The sequence below is a fragment of the Trichomycterus rosablanca genome, chromosome 8 (genome assembly GCF_030014385.1).
Source record: "Trichomycterus rosablanca isolate fTriRos1 chromosome 8, fTriRos1.hap1, whole genome shotgun sequence".
Taxonomy (NCBI): domain Eukaryota; kingdom Metazoa; phylum Chordata; class Actinopteri; order Siluriformes; family Trichomycteridae; genus Trichomycterus; species Trichomycterus rosablanca.
This window is the reverse complement of record NC_085995.1, coordinates 34,304,478-34,321,124: the sequence shown is the minus strand read 5'-3', so window position 1 is coordinate 34,321,124 and position 16,647 is coordinate 34,304,478. Positions and strand designations below refer to the sequence as shown.

Below are 16,647 nucleotides of genomic sequence, written 5' to 3'. Positions count from 1 at the left end.
CTTTGGATAAAGGCTTCTTCTAAATGCCGTAAATGTAAATTAGGCTTTAAGTCAGTGGTGGTTTCCTTTGTTTCCTTTGTATTGAAGAACATGTGGAAATCCTTGTCCGTGGTAATCACATATCTATTACAGTTACAGTAGACAGCGGTCAGACTGAAAACCTCAGGAGTATAACTCTTCTCCATTTGACGTAGGCCTATTTATTAGGTAGGGCAGTATGTGCTTTTGGACGTAGCCCTTGCTCTCTCTCCCCCACACCGTCGTTATCTGTCTACAGAGGCGCAGAGAAGCAAAACATGGTCATCATCATCATTACCAAGATCAGCAGCAGCACGATCAGCTCGATCTCCGGCGCGCCCGAAGCCCCCGACCCGCCTTCCAAAAATAAGCAGCTGCCGCCATGCGCGCCAAGGAAGCGAAACAAGACGGGGGGTATTTTTAGGGCCGTTCGCGTTGACCACGTGCGCCGACGGTAAACCGGGGAAGGCCGGTGCGCAGTAGCGGCGCCTCGGCGGCATGACCCGGCGCCACAGCACGAGCACCACTACGGCGCGGACAATCATCGTCCTGCTGGGCTTTCTGCTCGGGGTCGCGTCCTCCCGTAGCACCAACGCGACCGCGCTCGAGAGGTGGGAAGCTCTGTTCGCGCGCTCCATGCTCGGGATCTCGGGGGACACCGAATATTTACTGGGCGTCAAGCGAGTGCGGAGGCTGTACTGCAACGTGGGCATCGGGTTTCACCTGCAGGTGCTGCCAGACGGGAGGATAAACGGTGTACATGACGAGAACCCTTACAGTGAGTTTCACCAAGACTATATCCACCTAACAGTGGGGTGCGAATGATTGGGAAATCCTTCTGCACGCTATGTTCGCTTTATAATGCATCATTAATTATTGAAGTTGATTATTTACCGCAATTAAACGCTAATGCGAATGCTGTAGATGACAGGAGTATGGCTATTTGGATGCTCCTGACTGGAGGATGCACCCGCATCCCATTTTGTTGCAACATATGTATCCAGATTTACATATTTCAGATATGCATGTGCTTTAATTTTATTGCATTATTTTTACACACAAAGCGCAAAGCGAATGCAGTAGATGAACTGGAAGTGCGCAAAATTAAAAGATCAATTTTGTCGCAACACTTGCATTTACAAACGTAATGCAACTGACGACGCAGTATAAATCATGAAAGTGCACGCACACACACACATATATGTATATGTATATATATATATATATATATATATATATATATGTGTGTGTGTGTGTGTAGTGTATATATATATATATATGTATATATATATGTATATATATGTCCCTTGCTTCTTGCAATAAATAAACATTCATATATATATACACATATATATACAAACATATATATATATATATATATATACGAATGTTTATTTATTGCAAGATGCAGGCTGTGTGCAAATCACATACCATAAATATGTCCCAACTGCAAATATACATCTATTAAAAAAGAAACCCGAGTGTCAATCATGCCTAAATGTTTTCCAAGCTTTCCAGCATGACACGGATGCTCGGACGAATTTAGATGCGAACTAATTTTATACTGCGTCCATCAAAAAACGACTGAACTAGTCATGCACATCAGAAATGCAGCACTGACAGCATTTATCCATGTGATACAATAACACCAACCACCATCAAAATGCAGGACTAAGTTATTCACAAGCTGCATGTAGTTTCATAAAGCCTGCAGTAGCAATACAGTACTGAACAAATCATTTTAGTACTGATCTGACTCTGGGCCTATCACGTGTGACAGAGCATGCTGTGTTCAATCAGGTCTGATAGAGATCTCAGCGGTGGAGAGAGGAGTGGTGACTCTGTATGGGATAAAAAGTGAGCTGTTTGTCGCAATGAACCATCGGGGAAGGTTATACGGAACGGTAGGTATGCACTTTATATATAACCCTTGACTCCTGACTGCTCATGCATTCATTAAAATGTGGTTTTGCATATATCTTAATCCCAAGTGTTGCAATAATGTTTAAAGATTATTCAAGAGGAATATTATATATATATATACAGTATATATATATATATATATATATATATATATATATATATATATATATATATATATACAGTGTATCACAAAAGTGAGTACACCCCTCACATTTCTGCAAATATTTCATTATATCTTTTCATGGGACAACACTATAGAAATAAAACTTGGATATAAGTTAGAGTAGTCAGTGTACAACTTGTATAGCAGTGTAGATTTACTGTCTTCTGAAAATAACTCAACACACAGCCATTAATGTCTAACTAGCTGGCAACATAAGTGAGTACACCCCACAGTGAACATGTCCAAATTGTGCCCAAAGTGTCAATATTTTGTGTGACCACCATTATTATCCAGCACTGCCTTAACCCTCCTGGGCATGGAATTCACCAGAGCTGCACAGGTTGCTACTGGAATCCTCTTCCACACCTCCATGATGACATCACGGAGCTGGTGGATGTTAGACACCTTGAACTCCTCCACCTTCCACTTGAGGATGCGCCACAGGTGCTCAATTGGGTTTAGTCCATCACCTTTACCTTCAGCTTCCTCAGCAAGGCAGTTGTCATCTTGGAGGTTGTGTTTGGGGTCGTTATCCTGTTGGAAAACTGCCATGAGGCCCAGTTTTCAAAGGGAGGGGATCATGCTCTGTTTCAGAATGTCACAGTACATGTTGGAATTCATGTTTCCCTCAATAAACTGCAGCTCCCCAGTGCCAGCAACACTCATGCAGCCCAAGACCATGATGCTACCACCACCATGCTTGACTGTAGGCAAGATACAGTTGTCTTGGTACTTCTCACCAGGGCGCCGCCACACATGCTGGACACCATCTGAGCCAAACAAGTTTATCTTGGTCTCGTCAGACCACAGGGCATTCCAGGAATCCATGTTCTTGGACTGCTTGTCTTCAGCAAACTGTTTGCGGGCTTTCTTGTGCGTCAGCTTCCTTCTGGGATGACGACCATGCAGACCGAGTTGATGCAGTGTGCGTCGTATGGTCTGAGCACTGACAGGCTGACCTCCCATGTCTTCAACCTCTGCAGCAATGCTGGCAGCACTCATGTGTCTATTTTTTAAAGCCAACCTCTGGATATGACGCCGAACACATGGACTCAACTTCTTTGGTCGACCCTGGCGAAGCCTGTTCCGAGTGGAACCTGTCCTGGAAAACCGCTGTATGACCTTGGCCACCATGCTGTAGCTCAGTTTCAGGGTGTTAGCAATCTTCTTATAGCCCAGGCCATCTTTGTGGAGAGCAACAATTCTATTTCTCACATCCTCAGAGAGTTCTTTGCCATGAGGTGCCATGTTGAATATCCAGTGGCCAGTATGAGAGAATTGTACCCAAAACACCAAATTTAACAGCCCTGCTCCCCATTTACACCTGGGACCTTGACACATGACACCAGGGAGGGACAACGACACATTTGGGCACAATTTGGACATGTTCACTGTGGGGTGTACTCACTTATGTTGCCAGCTATTTAGACATTAATGGCTGTGTGTTGAGTTATTTTCAGAAGACAGTAAATCTACACTGCTATACAAGCTGTACACTGACTACTCTAACTTATATCCAAGTTTCATGTCTATAGTGTTGTCCCATGAAAAGATATAATGAAATATTTGCAGAAATGTGAGGGGTGTACTCACTTTTGTGATACACTGTATATACTGTATATATATCACAGTCAATTAAAGGTCAGGAATCAGCCTGTCCAGTTAGGAATCATAAATGATGGTGCAACGTGGCATGAGGACCCGATGTCCTCTACTGGGATCTGTGCTCTGCTCACAACCCAACCTTGCAGCTTGGCAGCTTGATTGGCATTCACCAGAGAACACCAGAATTGGCATATGTGCAATTGGTGCCCTGTTCTCTTTACAGATTAGAGTACACACACTGTCACACTGTCTCACTGAGCACATGTAACAGAAGTGAAAGAGTCTAAAGATGCTGTGGTGAACGTACCTGATACCTGCAACTTCATCCACTATAAAGGTGGGGGGTCAGTGATGGTCTGGGAAGGCATATCCTTGGAAGGTTGCACAAGCCCTGACAGGATGAAATCCTAAAAGCCATTGTCGGACCTTATGCTGGTGTGGTTGTCCACATGTCTGTCTTATCAGAATTACTCAGGTTTTTATACTGCCCTTATCTGCTGCATCCAGCATGCTAGATGTAACTTGTATCCGCCCAACATTTAATATATCCCCACTTACAACATGCACAATTATTATTAAACAGATATTGCCATGGTCATGAGTCATGGTTCTAATGTTTTGGCTGATCTGTGTATATTTTCATCATTCATTCATTTTCACATTTTATGGCTAACATTAATTACAACTTATTTATTTGCCAGCTTTATTTGGCTTAGTGAAGTTAAAATGAAAAACAGTACTATGTAAAATCCGTTGTTGCAGACCTTTATGTAAGCAGGTAATTAAAAATACAAGTAGATTGTAGTTGCCTAGTCAGCATTATTGTGAGCATGAATAAATATAATAATTATTAACCCTAACCCTAGTCAACAAACTTATGGATTAACTGTTTTTAATTAATTAAGAAGGATTAACAAAGTGTATTTTGGTTAGGTTTGTTAGGTTTGTTCAAATGTCAAACTTAAGCCATTTATAAAAGAGAAAGAAATCGCATTTGGGACATTTATTCTATGCACTGTCCTGACAAAGTTGTACTCACCCTGTGTTCTGTGACGTAAGGACGCAGACAATTATTTCTATACAGTTACACAGGTAAAGTCAAGGTCAAAAGTTTATATAAACGGGCCGCTCAGGTGGCGCAGCAGTAAAAACACATGCTGGAACCAGAGCTGGATCTCGAATACATCGTATCGAATCTCAGCTCTGCCTGCCGGCTGAGGCTGAGCAGCCACATGAACAATGATTGGCCTGTTGTTCAGATATGGGCGGGACTAAGCCGGATGGGGTCTCTCTCCCATGACTGGTGCAATTACGACCTCTGCTGGCTGATTGATGGGGCCTGCACAGAGATGAGAAAAGAGTGCTCTCGGGGTGTGTCTCTCCGTACACAACGCTGAGCTGCACTGCACTCGTCAAAGTGTAGGTGATAAGATGCATGCGGCATGCTGTCCACGTGTCGGAGGGGGCGTGGGTTAGCTTCGTTCTCCTCAATCAGAGCAGGGATCGGCATTGGTGGAGAGGAAGCCTGATGCAATCGGGCAATTGGACGCGCTAAAAGGGAGAAAAAGGGGAGAAAATGCATAAAACAAACAAAAAAAAGTTTACATAAACTAGGGGTAACAGTGGTAAAATGCAATCTGTAAGACCCCGTCCCTAGAAGGTGAAAAGAAGCGATCTGCTCATAAGTTGGAGGGGGCGTGTGGCCTACGTAAACATTTCATTTGTCCAAACAGTTAAAATTTCCATGGATTATGCAACTGTCTTCTTTGACTAAATGAACATTCATTGCTTCTTTGTGCAAAAAACTTTTTGGTCTCAAATATTTGTATTTTTAAATACATTATTTTGACTTTCCAAAAATATGACATATCAGATTGGCCATAATATACATGCAACACATCTAATAATTGGTTATATGAACCATATGAACCATATGTCTCTTGGTTCTCCTTATCCTAATCAGATGCTTTTAATAGCTATCAATACGTTTTCGGTGGGATAATCAAAGTTTTGGATGGGTCAGCTTTCACCAGTGTCTCCAATGTTCTCCAATGTCTCACGTAACTTGTGGGATTTAATGTGGTTCAGTAGCTTATTTTCTGTTCTGGCTTTCTCAACACTTGTTCTTCATGGATGTTAAACAGACATGGTGAGACCTTACATCCTTGTTGGACTAAATTACAACTCTTACCCTGAACCAGGCTGATGTGTGATTGGCTGTTCTTACAGCAGAATGTTGTTGGCTATACAGATGCCCAGTTTGTTCATTTTCTCCCAATTTAGAGTAGCCAATTAGCCTTCTCTTGCTCCGAGGAGGGTATATTTGCCTGACACACACTCCCTCTGTTGCATGCACAGTCCACCAACCTCTTCCTATTCGCCCATACATCGGTGGATTCGTGCATGAGGCTTCTGTCCACTTCTGTTCAGACACAGAGTTGAAGCCTTTTTTTAGTCCGGTCTTTTCCCACACAGCAGACTAGTGGCCAGTTCTGACTACAGCAGGCACTACCCATTGTGCGTGCTAGGGGTACCCTGCTGATCGACAGCAGAACTGAGACAAACTGGTGTGCTAGTGGAATCCCAGCGCTGGTGTGCTAGCGGAATATCCTGCTCAGCCACCTGGGAGCCTACAGATTCCCATGTAATCATTCAGTTGTGTACAGGGTTTGGAGACTTTAGCTAATTCTCAATCTTCTTTGTTCATTCCACTTGCTGCAATGCACCAGCTCTTGAGTATAACACTACCACAACATTGGCTTTCTCTTTTCCCCCATACATACTACTGGTCACTGTGGGCAAATAAAGTGTTTTGTTTTATTTGGCCACAAAACTTCAGTGAAGCTTAAAGTTCCAGAACCTTTAAATTCATTGCAGACCTGTATTTTGCTGCTTCAGTATGAAATGACAGTTTAGGTTTCCAGCCTGACTGTGTTTTATATACTTTGTACTTATGGACACTACTTGTTTGTATAGATCCTCAGACCTGAACTTGCTTAGTGACTCCAAGTATACACCGATCAGCCATAACATTAAAACCACCTCCTTGTTTCTACACTCACTGACCATTTTATCAGCTCCACTTACCATATAAAAGCACTTTGGAGTTCTACAATTACTTACTGTAGTCCATCTGTTTCTCTGCATGCTTTGTTAGCCCCCTTTCATGCTGTTCTTCAATGGTCAGGACCCCCACAGCACCACCACAGAGCAGGTATTATTTAGGTGGTGGATCATTCTCAGAACTGCAGTGACAATGACATGGTGGTGGTGTGTTAGTGTGTGTTGTGCTGGTATGAGTGGATCAGACACAGCAGCGCTGCTGGAGTTTTTAAATACCGTGTCCACTCACTGTCCACTCTATTAGACACTCCTACCTGGTTGGTTCACCTTGTAGATGTAAAGTCAGAGACGATCGCTCATCTATTGCTGCTGTTTGAGTTAGTCATCTTCTAGACCTTCATCAGTGGACGCTGCCTACGGGTGTTGTTGGCTGGATATTTTTGGTTGGTGGACTATTCTCAGTCCAGCAGGGATAGTGAGGTGTTTAAAAACTCCAGCAGCGCTGCTGTGTCTTATCCACTCATACCAGCACAACACACACTAGCACACCACCACCATGTCAGTGTCACTGCAGTGCTGCGAATGATCCACCACCTAAATAATACCTGCTCTGTGGTGGTCCTGGGAGAGTCCCAGTGCTTCTAAAGTGCTTCTATATGGTAAGTGGAGCTGATAACAATGGACAGTGAGTGTAGAAACAAGGAGGTGGTTTTAATGTTATGGCTGATCTGTGTATATGCTCTCTGAGATACAGCGCTTTCTAGACTTTCCCATGCTTTCGTCTCAAACCAGTTAAACTATTCAGTCGAACTAGCCCTGTTTATATAGGCACAGAAAAGTCAGCAGGTAATCATTACCACCAAATACATACTCTACATTGCTGTATGTATATTTTAAACAGACTTTTAGCAGTTTTTTTGTAGAAAAACCTGTAATATATGTTTAAAATAATGTACATTTGTTATTGGACACAGCAGCATGTCTTCCAATCATTACTGAAGAAAAAAACATACAGAACTAGTTGATATATTGAAATAAATAATCTGAAGATTTTAATTATATTTAAATTAAAATTTAAAAAATGAACCTCAAGACATGCAAATTCCTACATGTATGTTATGTTTTACTTGTAAAAACACAGTTTATTATTTCTATACTTTAAATCATGTATGTAGCTCATGGGACATTTTATTGTAGTTAATCTCTTTTTTATTCATTTTTTCTTTCAGAAAGTCTTCCAGAATGAGTGCAAGTTTAAAGAAATGCTGCTTCCAAACAACTACAATGCTTATGAGTCTTCCATGTATAAGGGCTCCTATATTGCCCTTAGCAAACACGGCCGCCTGAAGAGAGGCTACAAGGCCACGCCGGCTATGACTGTCACGCACTTCCTTCCTCGAATATGAGCGAAACTGGCAATAACTCACTCATTTTGCACATGTTGGACATTATCACAGGTAACTTCTATATAAGTACAAGGCACGAAATGAACTGCAAACAAAAGATAGAGAACACTTATTACACTATTTATTCTTGTTAAATATATGTATATTTGGGTAGCTGTGTGTCTGACTTTTGTGTTAATGCTGTTACTTGCTGCTTTAATTCTGTTTTAATTCTATGAGGGACGAGGAGCTTTTTTTACCCCCTCTTGATTTTTATGGGTGCTTGCCATAAGTTAAGTGTAAACCTTTCCCTGTTATTGGAATGACTAGCATCTCCCGCTTTCAGAAGTGAAACGGATATGTTTTATTACCTCAAAGAGCCACGTCCGAACTGGGGAGGGGTGCATGAGTTTGCTTTGATTTTGACCTGTCACCATTTTGCAAGAGGGATGAGGACATTCAGACTGCTGCTTCTCTTTTTTCACAGTAGTGTCTTAGATTTCTAAAATATGGCATCTTTTAAATCTGCATGTTTGCATCCTGAAACAGAAACAGCCCTCTCTTGGGGCCTCAACCCAATTCCTAGAGGGCTGCGAGTAGCTTCATGTCATATTGCTGCCATACTTAGATCAGCTAAGTACCTGAGAATCTGGGACTTCCCGGAGATTGAAGAAGCTTGTATGCATGTTTACTGGGAGCTTAAGCTAAGGAAGATCTATTGATACTCCAAAGCAAAGAGAGTTCAGGACTCCGGCTTTTTATAATAACTGACCTTTCTAATAATCCCAAATGAAAGGTTAGGGTGCTTTTGTTTGAAGCTTGAAATGTTACATGGCCAATGACTTCAGAACAGAGCTGTTCTGTTTATGAGGTATCGAGTGAAAGCAAGGGTATCGAGTTGACCTTGGCATTTGCACCTTATGAGCCATAATTAGGTTCTAGTGTAGCTATTTTTCTTAATGATAAAAACATGTTACTTATTTAACTGTTCTGAGAAAAGTAAGCAACAGATAGAAGTACAAACCCATATATGTTTATTGTGGTTTATGTTTGTTGGAGGTTATATTTGTTGGCATCCACTTAGCTTGCTTTTATGTTGGGCAGTATAGGCCTCAGATGAATATGGGTGCAACCCAGATACACTTGCCACTTTTAACATAGACAAGGCTAAAAAAACTTTGAATATAAAGTTGTTAACACTTTTACCAGCTCTTACCCAAATTGTTGTGTAGCCTATTTAGAAAACAGCACTTGAAACCTCAATCACTGTCCTTTTTAGAGATTAAAATTAAAGAAGTTACTAGGTACCAGAAATTACTGGGTAGAAAAATAGCATCAAGTAAAGGAAATGTTGTTAGTTTACCTATAAGGTCAAACTCATATTTGAACCATGTGCAATGTGATCCAATATCATTTTCATTGTGATTCCACTGAGTGTGTTTACATACAGACTAACAATCCAAAACCTGCATTTTATCATATTAATCAACTGGCCATGTGCCGCTCAGGTGGCACAGCGGTAAAAACACACGCTTGAACCAGAGCTGGGATCTTGAATACATCGTATCGAATCTCAGCTCTGCCTGCCAGCTAAGGCTGAGCGGCCACATGAACAACGATTGGCCTGTTGTTCAGATATGGGCGGAACTAAGCCGGATGGGGTCTCTCTCCCATGACTGGTGCAATTACGACCTCTGCTGGCTGATTGATGGCTCCTGCACAGAGATGAGAAAAGAGTGCTGTCGGGGTATGTCTCTCCGTTCACAACGCTAAGTTGCACTGCACTCGTCAAAGTGGAGGTAATAAAATGCATACGGCATGCTCAATATGGCCCTCAATCAGAGCAGGGAATGGCATTGGTGGAGAGGAAGCCTGACGCAATCGGGCAATTGGACGTCCTAAAAAGAGAGAAAAAGAGGAGAAAATGCATTAAAAAAAATCAACTGGCCATGTGAAGATCTTACTATGGCTGTTCTGTTTTTTTTTTTTTCCAATTAAGTTAGTTGGTTTTCAGCCCAGTATTTAGGTTCTGCATGGTCACAGCATGGAAATTTATTCAACTGTACACGTGTGAGGAATCACTGATTGCTTGAATCTGACTGCAGTCGTTTGCAAAAAGAATGAGAACACTTGGCCAAATTGCTCATATTTTTGAATAGGCACAGTCTCTGAAGCAAAGTATTATGTATTTATTATTGTCAATTCATTTTTACAAATGACTTTATATTTGATTAAACATAGAAAGAATTTAGACAGTACTAGTATAGTAAGTGACTACATCTTAACATCACCAGTAGATGCAACTTCTGAGATCTGAGCTCATTATTTGAAATATACCTTTGCTGATTGTGGGCAAAGAGTTCCACGATTACTACAGAGCATTTTTCCATGATGACTTTGGCTTATCTAAAGATTGTTTTGCATACTTTGTGTTGAGACCACAGTAAGGTTCATGATCTACCAATCAGCTTGTGTAACCAATGCTATCAAGTAAAACAGTGCAGCACAGAATTTGGTTTAAGTGAATCCTCCTGCAGATCCTTTGCTAAAAGATTTCTGTTCTGTTTAGCATCTAAATAGTTCTATCTAAGGATTTATTGTATCTGAGTCTTCTAGAGCTTGCCCTGACCTCCACAGTCCCCCTTAACTGACATTTCTTTATGATCTCATATCATCTCATATCTTACAACAAATATAGGTAATTGTGTGCAACATTTGCAGAAAATTATTATTGCATAAATCATTAGAGGCACATTATGTTGTGTTTCCTTTTACATGACAAAAGATGTCATTGGCCAGGGGTGCACAATACTTTGCAGAAGTTGTAATAATAATGTTACTGAAGTGCGTACAGACGCTGGTTTCTTGTACTTATTTTATTAATCTGAAAGTAAACACACTCATTATGATTTAACTGGACAATCCACTCAAAACAAATGTGTTTTATTGTGGTTTGTTTGATGTATGAGTGTGTTGACATGCACGCTAATATTCTAATCATTGGATTTTAGCAATTAAGTGGCCATTCAAGTTAGGACTGTGCGATATGACGGCGATATACGATACGATATAATGTAAACTTAAAGTACAGTGGCAGACCACTGCTCATATTTTAGCTTATATTGTTTATAAGTTATCTTAAAAACACAAAACATTGTAGTTCTGATCAATTCTGACAGAATTACAGTGTTTATATTTTGTATTATTACAGGCTGTATTTGTATTCATATTGACAACATTTATATCAAACAAACCAGCAGAATCTCACATTAATGCTGTCCATTTTACTTCAAATAAATGAGCATCAAAAAAATCCAGAAAAAGTTCTGGACAATATTTAATAATGCATTGCTATCACTGCAAAGTAAAAGCGCACGTTAAACAACAGAACCACGACCCAGATCAACCACACAGCAGCATAAAATCATAACCGCTGTGTACCTGCGTGTTGTTCCATTGGGGATATAATTACCTTGTTTTTCTTCATGAAGGCCACCTTAAATGTTTCCAGAATATTTCCAGAATATATAAAATTGTTTCCAACTGTGTGATTGAAACCAATCAAGAGAAAGCTTGAAATTCAGCCCAAAATCTGATTGGTTTATACAGCCGTTTTTCAAGGCTTGAACCACGAATGAATCTCTTTCACAAATGAACCGATTCATTTGTGTGAGCAAAACGAATTAATCTTTACCATAGTCAAGAGCACAGCTCCCTGATTCGATTCCAATGAATAATTCATTTGAAAAGAGTCGTTTCTGACTCTTTACTCAGTGATTCAGTTTGCATGTGTGTGCGTGCACGTGCCCACCCGCTCATGCGCTAGAGAAAGCTTTTTAAATGCTCTCAAAAGGTTACCTGTGTATCCTAGACATACTCGATATATCGAATATGGCCATTTTTAACATCATGTAAAAAGTAATATCAAATATATCGATATTCGCGATATACCGCCCAGCCCTAATTCAAGTGGTCAACTGCATACATTTACTATTTGAAGTACCTATTTACTATAGTAAATAGTATCAAATTACTTTCACTTTACTATCAGAAGGCACTTGGATTTTGGTTAGTATTTTAAAGTGTTGTTGGATTTCTTTGAATTTCTATTAAAACATTTTAACATTACAGCCCAAAAACCCAACAAAGCATAAAATAGTGTATAACATTGGAAAATCGCCTATAGGTACATAACAAAAAAAGAACTCAAAAGAACACAACATGATGGATTTAAATCTGAATTAAAGGAAATACAGAAATCAAGGCTAAACATAAAACATCCTTGCTTACCAAACCTTCACTTTATGTATTTTCTGTTTATGCATGTTTCCCCCAATTTTCATTGTATCCAATTACCCGATCATAAATTGCCTCTACTGCTGCAGACCTCCACTCTTGACTAAGGAGGGTCACACATCCCTCTGACATGTGTACTGTACTGACCGCATCTTTCCACCTGCACAAGGCAGGTTCATATGGAGACCTGTTTTGTACACAGAGAGTCACACACTTTTCTCCATTATCCCCCGTCTCTGTGCAGACGCCACTGATCAGCCAGCAGAGGCCACAGTTGTAGCAGTTATTTAGCCATTGTGCCGCCCCTTACAGCCACACAGCCAATCATGTGTCTGATAAGTGCCCGGCCGACTGATAGCCGAGCTGAGATTTAAACTTAAGAGCTTGAGATCTCTGCGTTGATGGTCTAGCAAATTTTACGCTGTGCCACCCGAACTTTTACTTTAATACAAACTCTATTTCCAGAAAAGTTGGGACATTGACGAATTTGTCTGTTAAATTAAGGCTCAAAAGGATTAACAGCTCACAGATTCTTGTTTTTATTGCATTGTACCAAATGTCCCAGGTTTACTAGAAATGTGGTTTGTAGGCTTTATCATGATATCCACATAAAATAAAGTGCACCATACCAGAAAATGCTGATATCTTCATTCTAAAAGCCTCCTACCTACCAGTTCCTTGATTTCTTCGAGACCATTTGGAGAATTGAGACATTCTCGAAGATAAACAACTCTAATACATTTCTGGGTCATGGCCCAGAATCTATGAATCAAGAAAGCATCAGTTATTATTCTGAGATGCACCCTGTAAGGTTTGACATGATTAGATTACTGAATTGCTGCCAAACTCAGATATCTTGCAGTTTTCAGCATTTTTGTGTATGTAAAAGCCCTTGTTTTTTTCAGTGCGACAATACGAAAATCCATTTGCAGATGAAATGCAAAACATGGCTTCTTACCGATCCTTAGATGTAAAAACTATAGTACTGTCTTTAAAATGGATCTGTTGGAACACTGGGCTCTTATACAAAGATGTGAGCAGAAAGCTGACTCAGCTATAAAAATCAGTCAGCAAAATTCATGCACTGTTAAATCCAATCGTTTTAATGGCCTGGGGGTCAGGATACTTCAACTTGGATTATATTTTTAGAACAGCCACCTCCCCAGAGTCACACACACGTTACTCAATCTACCTAAAATAGAAGCCTATCATCTTCTGCTACTTTCCCAAGAACACTGGATGAATAGAATTGAGGTTAAAGTTTAAATAGGGAAAACTAACACTTTTAATTTTGAATAAGCTGCTGGCTTTGCATAATCTGTTGTGACTGCAGTAAATGTGATTATTATCAGTTTGCTGCAATATCCTTCCCACAAAGAAAAAGGCTGCAGGGACCAGTGATGGCTTTCTGCAAATCATCTGCAGTGTGTTAGAACTCTGCTGAGAACAGATTGACTTAATGGCATGAGGAACCACATTTTGTTCTTTCTTAGCACTAATCAGCAAGCACTAGGTAAATCAGCAGAACTAGTGTAGCAGCAAGATGAACAATATAGCAAAACACACTATATAGGCAAAAGTTTGTGGACACCCTTCTGAATAATTGACGCACAGTGTTTCACTTACACCTGTTACTTACTAATGTATAAAATCAATTATATCAAATAAATTACATGCTTTCAACATTGTGGCAGCAATTTGGCGAAGGCCTGTCTTATCAGACCCCTACATCAGACAGAGAATAGCAGATAGAGAAGCATGATTTTTCACTCCACAAAACACATTTCCACTGCTCCAGTTTTCTAGTATATTTGCCACCTGATTAATAAACTGTTAAAAATGTATAACCAGCATCATTGTTAGTAAAATTGTTTGTAAGTAAGCTAGCTGTTAAGTAGGATTAGGACACATCCAAAATGGATGTTTTGGCTATTTGAATCAATCACTCTTGACTGCATGTGACAAATGCTTGCCAACCTTCTCTTATCATGACAGGAGGACATGGGGGTGCTTTCCCTGTAAATCTTGCCATTTTTGAACACGGTTAAGATAATTTATGCCATTTTGGTATCTTCTTGGGCATCATAAATCATATTAAAGTATTTATTACTTTCCCCCAGAAATGCCATGTTCAGAGGCACTTTAAAACCACGCTGCTTCAACATAGCTCTAGCCCCTTTTACCCTTATATTAAATTCTGGTCATGATGGATTACTATGATTTTTTTTAATTTTGTACCTTAATGTAGGCATACAATACATTTGCTCGTGATAAAGTAAATATACTCTCCATTTTCATGGGTCTGTTCAATTACCAGCTTCCTTTTTGTTCCTGGAATGTAAGGAACTGCATTAAGGGCAAGTCTGGTGTTGTATTCAAGGTATGAAAGGCTTTTTGCATGGTCTTTGTGTGCTACAGTGAAGAAAAAATGTTGCATATGGAATAATGAGCCACTGAGCTACAGAAATGGCTTTGTCTACTGGTTTTCCTGTACTGTCCTGGCTGTATGAGCAATTTTAGAATGGTGACCCGAGTGGCGTGTGTGATGGTAGCGAAAGGTGAAGGGTCGTGCATGTGTGTGCAGCCTCTTGTAGCATTTTCTTCTAGTTTTGTATTCCTGCACTGAGGGGACTGTGCTTCCTTCAAACCCCCCTCCTCTTTTTTAACATATACCTCACCTTCTGCCTTAGTTTTGATCTGTTGAAACGATTGTAAGAGGAAAAACTGTTTTTTCGCCAGTCATTTTGTTTCTGAAAAAAAAAAAAGTCAGAGTTCTAATATATTAAGAAATATGTTTTCCTTTTATTTTTGTACGTATGTGCTGTGCACAGCAGTCAACTGTATAACTGAGGAGATAATAAAAGTTTGGGTTTTTTAAGATGTTGTGTCTGTTCTTACTGAGTTTTTTAATAGGTCAAGGTTGCATAAAGATTATAGTCACTTGAGGGAAAAATACAGTTGCTGCGCCATCAGCTGGCTGAAGTGAGAGAGACAAGAGCTGGTATCATTATATAATAAGAGTGGAGGACATGTGACATCATAGGACCGAATTCCAAATAAGTCTATATATAAAATATGTTCTAAAAAGCATATATATTTTACATAATAAATATAAACTAGAAGACACCACTGTCAAGAAAAATCAGCTGCTTTTATCAACATTTTATCTGCTCCAGTCTACTAATTGTCAAAATGGAAATGCCACTTACTGTTTTTAAATATCACATATCATTTGATGTTTTCCAGTTAAATTGTGACGCAGTTTTACAAATGAAACACACAACTGTCACATCACAAATACAAATCTGATACAGAATTCTCAACATTCCAACACAACATTTCAAACAGAACTCTTTAAAGGTTATTTTTGTCTATATTTTCTTTTTGTTTATATATTTTTCTCCACAATCAAATAAAAACTGCAAGACGTGGTGATTCCACGAATATCATTACCCAATTAAAAAGGTAAAGAAGCACCGACATATCATAGATACGATTTGTGATGGTCTCAGTTATATAACTCTTACCTTAATGTTGTCCCAAACATTAATGTACAAAGAAAGAAATTTGACATTATGTGATCAATAGCCATGTTAAATATGTGTACTTTGTTTCCTAATGTCCTTTTATCCCTGTATCACAGTGTCTAACACAATCTATTATTTATTGTGACAAATACACAACCGTTAAGCCAATCAGAAGGGGACAAATATTCCTTTGAAAGGCTGTATATGGAATGCTCAGACTTGTAACATTTAAAACAGAACTTTTTCTGCTGGGGGATCCCTGATTGCAGTGGAGGTGGGTATATTGCTGCCCATGCCTCCTCTGACCCGCGCGCAGCCCTTTGCGAATCCCTTTTTCACCTATGCACTCTGCACAGGCACCTCTCTATCTGCCAATCAGGGTCCTTACACAGTGTTTGAAGACCCCACCCACATAGTCCGATCATCCCGCCCTAGCAGAACCGTGTCTGCTGCAGGCACTGCCAATTATGCCCGCTAGTTGGGGCCCAGCCGACCGGTGGCAAAGCCGAGTTTCGAACCGAGGAGTTCAGAATCTCGGCACTGGTGTGCTAGGGATATCCCGCTGCACCACCTGGGCACCTTAAACAGAAATTTTAAAGGGGATTTCTATTCATATAAATGCGATTTAACACTGTGTGACCAAAGTTCCTAAAATATTCAGAAATCT

General features: G+C 40.0%; 1 protein-coding gene across 1 annotated transcript; it reads left to right on the top strand.

Annotated features, from left to right (window-relative positions):
- The first annotated feature begins 179 nt into the window (after positions 1–179).
- On the top strand, positions 180–8,290 carry fgf6a (fibroblast growth factor 6a). The gene is made up of 3 exons (XM_063000771.1): positions 180–796; positions 1,819–1,922; positions 8,002–8,290. The coding sequence occupies exons 1-3, from the start codon at positions 517–519 to the stop codon at positions 8,176–8,178; spliced, it is 561 nt and encodes a 186-aa protein (XP_062856841.1). The 5' UTR covers positions 180–516; the 3' UTR covers positions 8,179–8,290.
- The last annotated feature ends 8,357 nt before the right edge of the window (positions 8,291–16,647 follow it).